An 11,000-nucleotide genomic window follows, 5' to 3' on the forward strand; every position below is an offset into this window, starting at 1 on the left:
TGGCAGAGGCCACAGGAGTGCATAGGATTACCAGGATTCCCTGGATCTGATCTCCATATAATCAAAGGGTGTCATGTAAAGCCTTTACTGGATACCTGTGCCACACGGATCATCATAATCATTGCACAGTGACTGGATGGATAATAGATAATGCGCTATGGTTGTATACTGAAATTTATGCTTTTAAGGTCTGTGAGTTGGGGCTGGTCACCAGAAAGTGATCAACAAGTTTCTTTGAGGCAGGAGATGCTTATCTGCCTGAATGGCTGTATGTAGATGAGTAATTCTTCACAGTGGATGCTAATCAATAGAGCAACATTCTAATCAAGTGATTGCAAAGTCTCCAAAGGAGATTCGATACAAGAAAAACAAACAAACAAACAATAGGGGGTACCTTGTTTACAAGTGAAGACGATGCTTGGAACTATATCTGGAGGAGGTCCAGAGGTATCCTGTACCAGGTATCCTTCACCTATTGGACGAACTGCCAGCTGGCTTGTCTTATGAATGGAGGATCACATTTGATTTGGGTGTTTCATGCTGGGAGAGAGATTTGGGGGAGCTGTCCTTTGTGAGACAGGGGAATGTTTGGTTATCTAAGTTTAAGCTCTAGAAGTGTGTTATGATTTTATTTTTATGTAACCATTTGTTTACATTAATTTTACTTGCTGCTTCTCAAATCTCTGACCTTCGTGAATTAAACTCTGTTTGTTTTCACTATAAATGTATCTAAGTGAAGTATAGTTGTTTTCACTCTAAACGTATCTAAGTGTGTTAAATGGAGCGATGATGCTGAGGTAACACCGGTGACAGGTGTGTAGCAAACCTATGAATTCTGTGAGTGTCCAGTGGAACAGGGGCTGGACATTCTGGGGCTGCACAGAGGGCTCGGCGGTTGGAGTGTACCGATGGCTTACCTGTAGAAGGACAGTGGAGCTGGATGGGGTGAGAAGGGTGTGCTTGTGTTTCCTGTGGCTGGCAGAGTCAGGAGCTGACATGTGGCAGGCACAGAGGAGGCTTCCTCATGCTAAGGGCAGGTGGTAGTGAGGTACCTCACAATCCTGGGGACCCTCAGGAGGTGGCATAAAGGGTCCATAACACTTCAGAGAAGGTGCCTGGTCCTTCATAGTCCAGGGCCCTGTGTTCAAAATTTATTAGACCCATTCTCCATCCGCTATAAAATCACTCCTGAATGGTCAGATTTCTTGGCTCCATCTCATTCTCCAATTCACTGTCCATCTGGGTTTGGGGACTGAGAGGAATCATCAGGCAAAGGTTAAAGAACAACAGGCAGAGGAAGTCTGGGTTGTTGATGTTTATAGTTGTCAATAGGGAAATAATCTTCCCATGACACCTGAATATTGGAAATTTTACAACCGAGAACAAGGAAGAAAAAAAAACACCAAACAAAGAAACAAACAAACCCCACAACAACCCCCAAATTCTTGCAATTAACCATCTGCTTTAACTCTTGTTTTACACGCAGTTCCTAAGGACATCTCTAGAGATGATAGGTGACAGTGCCTGGAGCAGCCAGATAAGCCTTGAGTTGAGCCAGCAGATGGCCGGCTATGCCAGCCCCTCCAAAGAGAAGGTTTGTTATCTGTTAAGGCTTAGTTTCTAGTTAATTTCCCTTGAAATTCTGACTGGGGGGGGCTGCATAAGGCTTCTCTCAAGGCTTCATTACTTTATATTTTATTCTGCATATAACATTTGTTTTTAGTTGTGCCCTGCTCTCTTGTCCCCCCCCCCCCCGCCCTTCCAATATTTGCTTGGACAGGCTGCTTGTCTGTACTGCATTGTTGGTTCTCTGGCTGGGCTAGATGATGGGATGTTTCTGCAGTCTGGATGCTTGGACTTGGCTATCTTGTTCCTTCCCGAGTGTTGCTGAGCTGGGTCTGTACTGACAGGCACGTTGTGTTACTGATCTCTCAGTGCTGGTCTCTTTCTTTCAGAGTTTCCTGTATAAGGCACTAGGAACATCCTTAGCAGTGTGTCAGGACCTGGTCCATGTTAAATCACAGATTAATACATTTCTGACGACAACAGATTATACGGAAGCCCCTGAGAGAGAGGTGAGGACTCTGTCCCTCTCCCCACTTTACCAAGTAATCCCTGAATGCTGCCTGTGGGGCTCAGCTCTGAGTTGGCCTCGGGGGACAGATGCCATTTTGCGTCATATCCTCTTCATTGCTATTTCACTCAGCCCCCGCTCCCCATGTGTCTCAGGCCTCACTGGCATTTTACACCACTTCAGGTGAAAGGAATGGAGTCGTGGGGTCTATCAGGCACCTAGTTAGATCCTAACCAGTATTTTTCTTGGGTCACAGGGAGTCATTTCCATCCTTGCATTGTCTGCTGAGAGCCACTTGGACCTCACCTTGAACGCACTTCAGGAGTTTGGGGCTGCAATGAGCAAGGTTAAGATTTCTGGGTTCATCAGCCACCTGAAGGTAAAGGAGCCAGGGGCTTCTCTTAAACTTCCTCTCCCCCTCTAAAGCGGGGGCAGCAACCCTGCGGTAGTGTCTGCTCTGGTCAGCTAGCATTGTCCCCCAATGTATGCGTTCTACGTGATGCCTGCAGTTAAGCAGAGAGGAGCACAATCTGGAGCTGGGGTTCTCTAAAATGATTTTTATCGTCTGATGTCTTTTCCATGCAAGCGACTGATGTAGTTCCCACACATTGTGCATGGGAGGAGCGCTCAAGCCATGAGACATCAGATGATAAAAATCATTTGAGAGAACCCCAGCTCCAGATTGTGCTCCTCTCTGCTTAACTGCAGGCAGTCTGTTGTAAAATGATGGTAGATACACTGGAGGGTAAGGATAGGATACAGAGGGACCTAGACAATTAGAGGATTGGGCCAAAAGAAAACTGATGAGGTTCAACAAGGACAAGTGCAGAGTCCTGCACTTAGGACGAAAGAATCCCATTCACTGTTTCAGACTAGGGACCGAATGGCTAGGAAGCAGTTCTGCAGAAAAGGACCTAGGGGTTACAGTGGACGAGAAGCTGGATATAAGTCAACAGTGTGCTCTTGTTGCCAAGAAGGCTAATGGCATTTTGGGCTGTATAAGTAGGGGCATTTCCAGCAGATCGAGGGATGTGATCGTTCCCCTCTATTCGACAATGGTGAGGCCTCATCTGGAAAACTGTGTCCTGTTTTGGGCCCCACATTACAAGAAGGATGTGAAAAATTGGAAAGAGTCCAGCAGAGGGCAACAAAAATGATTAGGGGTCTGGAGCACATGACTTATGAGGAGAGGCTGAGGGAACTGGGATTATTTAGTCTGCAGAAGAGAAGAATGAGGGGGGATTTGATAGCTGCTTTCAACTATCTGAAAGGAGGTTCCAAAGAGGATGGATCTAGACTGTTCTCAGTGGTACCAGATGACAGAACAAGGAGTAATGGTCTCAAGTTGCAGTGGGGGAGGTTTAGATTGGATATTAGGAAAAACTTTTTCACTAGGAGGGTGGTGAAGCACTGGAATGGGTTCCCTACAGAGGTGGTGGAATCTCCTTCTTTAGCGGTTTTTAAGGTCAGGCTTGATAAAGCCCTGGCTGGGATGATTTAGTTGGGAATTGGTCCTGCTTTGAGCAGGGGGTTGGACTAGATGACGTCCTGAGGTCCCTTCCAACCCTGATATTCTATGCTTCTAAAACTGGCAAATATCTAGATGAGTTGATATACCCCCGGAAGACCTCTGCAGACCCTCAGGGGTACACAAGTACTCCTGGTTGAAAACCACTGATCTAGAGGATAGAGCAGGAGACTAGGCCTCTGGGCTTCCATTGCTGGCTCTGCATTTACTCACTGTGCAGCCTTAGGCAAGACATTTAGTGCCTGATCTTGTACCCACCAGTGTCAACGACTAAGCTCCCGTGTACTTCACTGCTGTAGGTTCAGCATTTTAGGCTCTCTGTGTCAGAGTGACCTGTGGGAATGATGGAGATACTAATAACTCCCTACCTCACACAGTTATTATATTGCTTAAATACTGTTTGCAAGTGGTTTGAGATCTTTGGCTGAAAAGAGCTTTGCAAGTGCAAACTGCCATTGCTGCTGTGAGCAATTCCTCGGTCAGCAGCAGATCAGAATTCCAAGGCAAAATGAATCACAAGAACTTGTCTCTAGTGACGTTTCCGATTGTCTAGGACTACCACCGTGGAAAAAGAGGCAAGACTCGCAGCACCCTGATGCTGACATACAGCAACGTGGCTGTTCATGCTCCAAAAGACCAGCTTCTCTCCCGAGTGGAGGCAGACATCACAGGGAACATCCTTCACTATTACAGAGCCAGTTGTCAGGTAAGAGCTTTTGTGTGATAAGTGTTAGGGGCATTACCCTGAAGTGATAGCATTGCCTCTGAGTTTATAGAGAGAGGGCTTGTATTTTCTAAAACTCTCCTTTGAGCAATAATTTGTCACATAACTCAAATTTAAAACTGTAATGGACGGAGCGTGAGCTGTCACATGTTGTATCATTTTTGTTGCTCTTCTTTGTATTTTCTCTAGTTTCTCTATATTCTTCTGAAATTCTGTAGACCACAGCTACACAGTAATTCAGATGCAGTCACACTCAGGCTATTCAGAATAACACTCTAACTCCCCTAATATGTATTTGTATCTAGCTCTATCTTTCGCTAGCAAAGAGAGACTAGTGCTAGCTTGTATTTAGTTGATTTGCTGTCACTCTGTTTCTTGGACACACTACTTCCCTTACCTCTTATCTGTCTTCTTGTTTGTCTGTGTGCTCCTTATTTCTGTTCCCTAGGTGTCTGACTGCAGGCACTGACTCTCATCTCCGTGCAACCTCTCCACGTCACTTTGCCATTCAATTCTGCCCTATCTGACTGAGACTCTCACTTAGGCATTGTCAAAAACAGTTGAACCAAACTGATATCTTCTAGTAGTTCACAAATGCAAATATTACATAGGATGGCCCCTGATATTGACCTCTACAAAACACCCCCTCTGGATACATTTCCTGCCTTTTGGAAGATTTAACAATAGTGATTTCTCTCTGCTCCATATTCACCAGCCAGGACATTTTGAGGATGTGTGTTATGTTGGACATACATTGCTAAGAGCTGTTTTGCATTTCGTTTTTCAGGTGCTGGGCATCACTGTTACGAACAAGGTAAATTCTAAATAATCCGCTCTCAGGTCTTGCATTTTCTATACACAAGTTGCTTGTTTAAATTGCACAGAGCTTGATTTCCTTGCTACATCAAGCAGGAGTCCTGGTTGCTCTGGTGTAAGTGGACCTGGATTTATTTGATGAACGTGGGTTTTCTTTTCTTCTGAGGTGGGTGCAGAGCTGGGGTCCTCTGCCTTCTAGGGTCTGCAGACACCTCTCTTCTCTCCTGAGGCTAGATTTAATTCCTGATCTTTATCTTCTGGACTCTGGTTCTTCTCTCAGTTTCTCATCCACATTCCCTTGTTTCTCCTTCTGGATTATGTAGGATATGTACCTAAAACTAACTCTCATCCAGAATGTCACGGAGATTAGCTGTGCCATCTTGGAGACCAGAGACTCCCAGGAGTTCGAATTCTCTTACAAACAGGAGCTCCTTGGCTACATGCTGGTGAGTGATTAGGAGCTTTGAGGACTGAAGTACAAAGGAGTTTGTTGTAATGCAATAAGACTGGGTTTCCAGGGAGATGTTATTTTATCCATTGGCTGTGACTGTACTACTGCAGTCTCATGAGCTACCTGCATGGCACCCCGAATGCTGGGTCCACTCTGAGCTCGGCAGAGATGCTGACATATTGTGGGCTGTAACTGGAAGGAATGGCTTGTGTCTGGTGAATTATCTTTCTGTCCTCCGTATAGCCTGCAGATGGCCCTATGGTCCATTTCAGAGGCAGAGAGCCTGCTGAGTACGGTGTCTGTTTATTACAGGTGTGGCATATGGCCCTATTTCAGGGTGGGAGAGGAAGACCTCTCTGCCTTTCAAATCCATTTCCCATTTTTTATGTCCCTATTAATGCATTTCAGGACTTCATTAAAAAGGAACCACTGGATTCCCTGGCATCTCCAGTTCGCTACAAGGCAATTCTTGCCATTGAACATCTGAGGTAGGCTATTTTCTGCCACATTTCCTGGCACTGTGATGACTTCTTATTTGTTAATTCATGAGTGTCAGGTTGGGAGCAGTCTGATGCCTGCAGGATTTGGCTCACATGCTGCTCACCAGCAGAACTTTCATTCTTGAGGGTTTGAATGTGTCCATTTGGAGGTTTGTGCTTGAAAGACACAAGACTGGAGGTTGTGGGGCATGCAGTACAATGGAGGAGAGTTCAGATGGGGAGGGAGGTGTCTGGCTAGCTGGCAGGGGGAAGGAAGCTTGTGGGTTTCTCTAAAAAGGGGACTTGAAGCTTTAGCTTTACTTCTAGATGAGCCAATACTTAATAGAGGTGCAAAGAGGTGCTCAGCTGCAAAGTGAAGGGTTGTTTGTATTTGGGGTTCTAGACTGGGGCAATCTCTAGCCATTGGACCCACTCTTTTACTTGGAGGTGGTACTGAGTCTAATGCATGACTTTTCTCTTTCTTCTGCCAGCAAACTCAAACCATCTTTGACCTTGGAGGAAAACCGTGAGCTCATAGATCAGTGTTTCAAAAGTTTATTTCCCCTTCCTCCCTTGGAGAAGACGAAAGAGGAAGGCGAGACAGCAAAGGATGCTCTGCATATACAGGTACGTGACAACAATTCTCCTCTGGCACCATCCACTGTATTTCTGCCCAGCAGGCACTGGGTAATGGCAGTCACACATGGCCTCCCTGGCAAGGTTATGGTTAGCTTCACCCGGCCCCCACACACAAATGATATGCGCTGAGCCTCACTCCTTCTCTTCTGGTTTCAGTCACTGTACATGAGGTCCGTGGAAGCCCTTGGCAAGCTAATGAAGACTTTGCTGGAGGAAGAACCAACCGCAGACTGGTTCCAGGAAATGTTTGATGTGAGTAGACCATTGAACCGCGGTGGAGATTGTTTGTTTCTTGTGTTACAGCAGGGAAGAGTCAGAGATTTAGGGGGTCAAGCTTCAGTTGTGGAGGAATTTTCCACAACGGAGTTAATTTTAGGGAGAAAGCACTACATTCTTCCTTGTGATAAGTGGGCATTTGCCCCATTGAAATCCACGGAAGCTATGCCATTTTATGCCAGGGCTGGATTGGGATCGAGTTCTTACAATGGAGTTGACACTACTTGGACCGGCAAGAAAATCACCCTGCAGTAGCCAAATCCAAGAGAACCAGTTGAAACTGATCATTTCTTCGAAGAGGAATTCATTAATATTGAGTTAAGCCCTGTGTATGGAAACTCATTCAGAGGAGACTTCTTGTTCCTCAGACATGAACAGAATATCTTGAAGAGCTGAAGGGTGGGGAGTTTGATGCACCTTCAGGATAAGACTTCTCTGCTCTTATTCAAATTAATAAAAAGAAATGCTCCTCTCTGTCATTTTGCCACTCGACGTGGGAGAAGTTGCCCAGGAAACAGACCACAGCAGCAGACATCAAACAGCATGCAAAGTGCTAGACAGCTCCCATCAGACAGTCTACAGCAGACATCACATACACGGGCCCAGATTCATCTCTCATGTACCTCCTTTGGCTTCAACCACCAGAGGTGAATCTGGTCCCTGGGACTTGTATATCTAAGGGGCTCTTCCATTAGACATGTAATTCCTTTGCTACATGGAGGTCAGATGCTTTGGAGAGGGATTTTAGTGACAATTAAACCTGTTTAAGAGGAACTTTTGGGAGGGATTTTCTGGTACTAACTGTCCATTCCCCTGCTCTACCAACAGCTACTAAGGACATGGTTCAGTTCAGAGAAGGAGTGGGAGAGAGAAAGGGCCTTGCAGGCCAGCACCCAGCTGCTGACTGCATATCAAGAGACAGTTAATAGCACAGTGAGTATAGCCTCTTACTCTTTATTTCTTCCTTTAGCTGACTTCCCTACTTATATCAGATCTGACACTCCACGCAAATGCATGAAAAACTTCCAGGGCAGCAGCTGGGATCTCAAGGTGACTAAGATCCCCCTGCTTCCAGAAGAGAGAGGTTTACACAACAATGCTGTGACCACACTCCAGGCAGACTGCAAGAAGTAGAGGGCAGACAATCCCCCAAACTGATGGCTTATTCTATAATTAAATTCACCAAGTCAACAACAGAAGAGCTCCCACCCTAGTTAACAAGATGCCAAATGCAGTCCCCTTTTGGCAGTCCAGACCTTGGCTCCCATCTAAACATCCATGTCTTGGAAGAAAGGGGAGGGATAGCTCAGTGGTTTGAGCAGTGGCCTGCTAAACCCAGCGTTGTGAGTTCAATTCTTAAGGAGGCCATTTAGGGAAGTGGGGTAAAAATCTCTCCGGGGATTAGTCTTGCTTTGAGCACAGGGTTAGACTAGATGACCTCCTCAGGTCCCTTCCAACCCTGATATTCTATGTTTAATATAGTGAGGGGTTACTGAAAACCTGGCTCACCATATGTGAGGTTCACTGATCATAAAGGACCAGATACTTATCCCCAGGTCAATATGAATCTCAGGTCTTTCCCAAATATCATGCTGTCAGCCAATCCTTAATAACTAAATCTAAGATTTATTGTTAAAAGAAAGAAGAGAGTTACACATGGTTGAATAAACAATATCCATACAAGTGACTTTCAATGTTCATAGTTCAGGATCACAACAGTGATGGAATAAACTGCTGATTTGTAAAAGTCTCTCTGGAATCATCCCAACAGATCAGAATCCAAAGGCAGCTCAGATGTAAAGTCTGTTAGTTTTTTCCATGCACTTTCCAGGTTATTCCAAATGTTATTTGGAAAATCTCTGTCCTATGGCTTACACTTTCCCTGTTCAGAGTTTAAGCAGACTAGAGATGATAGGCCCAGGCCCAAGCCTTCTCTTTTATAGCTATTCTAGCAGGCTGACAAGCCGACCTCACAGAAATTGTCACAGAAGGACCTTCCCCCAATGCAGATCACCTGTTGTACTTTGCTTTGAAGAACTAGTTACATTCCTTCACATAAGGTAATTAGCCGTTCTTCCATTATAACACAGATAGTTAAGCTGAAGATAATGTAGAAATGATTGGTTTCCTGGAGTGTCTTACATCTTTGATTTTAAGGTTAACTGAACACCTTGCATACATAATTAAGGCAATTAAGACATGAAAGGGAATTAGCATCTACAAGCTAATTTGGTTACATTGTGAAACTTCTAACCGGGTATAGATAAACAGACAAATACACTTAGCCTCTATTGTTCATTTTTGAATGAGTTGATGATTGCTAGACTAATACATCTCTTAGAAATTCACATGCAAGTGAACTGTCTTGATACAGTAGAAGCGCCTATGGTTAAGTTATTATGGGTCATACACAGGTTGACTGGTCTGCCAGTGTCACAAATGCATTCTTGGTTCTTATGCTCCCAGGATGCTAAAGCTGAATTTCTATTTAATCAGCTAAGAACATAAAACATAAGAGTGGCTATCCTGGATCCCCCAGGAGAATGGTTGTTCTAGCCCAGTATCCTGTCTTCTGACAGTGGTGGCTGCCAGATGCTTCAGAGGGAATGAACAGAACAAGGCAATTGTCAAGTGAACCATCCCCCGTTGGACAGTCCCAGCCCCAGCTTCTGGCAGTCAGAGGCTTAGGGACACTCACATCATGGGGTTGCATCCCTGACCATGTTAGCTAATAGCCATTGATGGACCTATCCTCCGTGAACTCATCTAATTCTTTTTTGAACCCAGTTATACTTTTGGCCTTCACAACATCTCCCTGGCAATGAGTTCCACAGGTTGACTGCATTGTGTGAAGAAATGCTTCCTTTTGTTTGTTTTAAAACTGCTGCCTATTAATTTCATTGGGTGACCCCTTGTTCCTGTGTTATGTGAAGGGCTAAATAACACTTCCTTATTGACTTTCTCTACACCAGTCATGATTTTATAGTTCTCTATCATATTCCCTCTTAGTCGTCTCTTTTCAAAGCTGAAAAGTCCCTGTTTTTTTAATCTCTCCTTGTACGAGAAGTTGTCCCATACGCCTAATCGTTTTTGTTGCTCTTCTCTGGATTTCTTCCAATTCTAACCTATCTTTTTTGAGATGACCAAAACTGCACGCAGTATTCAAGGTGTGGGGGTACTGTAGATTTATACAGTGGCATAATGATATTTACTGTCTTATTATCGATCCCTTCCCTAATGGTTCCTAACATGTTGTTATGGTTTTTGACTGCATGTTGAGCAGATGCTTTCAGAGAACTGTACACAATGACTCTGAGTTCTCTTTCTTGCATGATAGCAGCTAATTTAGACCCCATCCATTTGTATGTACAATTGGGATTGTTTTCCAATGTGCATTCCCCAGTTCAGTACAGGAATCAGAGGCACAATGTTATCAGATGTGCCCGTCACTTTGGGTAGGCTCATTGATTAGGGTTACTCTTCTGGGTGGGGGGAGGGTTCTGTAATTTTATTAATGTGGGGCTTATGTCACTTGTGTGTTCATATGGAGCTCTACTCCTTCCTTCTACAAGTCCCCTCCCAATGGAGCTCCCAATGGAGCTACCCTGCAGGACCTAGGTTCCCCAGGGCTAATAACTAGAACTAGATGAAGAGGCGCGCGCGCGCACACACACACACACACTAGCAGAGCAAGTCAATCAGCACGCCCCAGCTGATCCCCTCATATGTCCCTGTATTCAGTGGGCTGAGTTAAGCAGCACTTTCAAGCTGGTACCCTTATGTGCCCCTGGTCTCAATAGGCTGGGTTGAACAGCACTTTCAGCTGCCCCTCCCTTATGTGCCCCAAGTTTAACACGTCCCTATCACACTTTCACATTACAATTGTACTGGGAGTAACACACTTGATGAGCAAACCCCACAGTATTTTTGGGCACTACAGGGATCTTTAGCTTAGGTACAAGAAGTGTTGCTGCCGAGTAAATGGGGGAAGCTAAAAACACAAGAGTAAAATT

At 44.9% G+C, this 11,000-nt stretch overlaps 1 protein-coding gene across 1 annotated transcript; it reads left to right on the forward strand.

Annotated features, from left to right (window-relative positions):
* Nucleotides 1–1,486: 1,486 nt before the first annotated feature.
* On the forward strand, nucleotides 1,487–6,963 carry LOC122173162 (maestro heat-like repeat-containing protein family member 2B; the record flags this gene model as incomplete). The annotated part of the gene is made up of 9 exons (XM_065580193.1): nucleotides 1,487–1,594; nucleotides 1,956–2,075; nucleotides 2,331–2,453; nucleotides 4,156–4,308; nucleotides 5,114–5,140; nucleotides 5,466–5,588; nucleotides 6,002–6,081; nucleotides 6,564–6,699; nucleotides 6,868–6,963. Coding segments are annotated over 9 exons (966 nt in total), but the record flags the coding sequence as incomplete, so codon positions are not given.
* Nucleotides 6,964–11,000: the final 4,037 nt, after the last annotated feature.

The sequence above is a fragment of the Chrysemys picta genome, unplaced genomic scaffold (assembly GCF_011386835.1).
Source record: "Chrysemys picta bellii isolate R12L10 unplaced genomic scaffold, ASM1138683v2 scaf1925, whole genome shotgun sequence".
NCBI classification, from domain to species: Eukaryota; Metazoa; Chordata; order Testudines; family Emydidae; genus Chrysemys; species Chrysemys picta.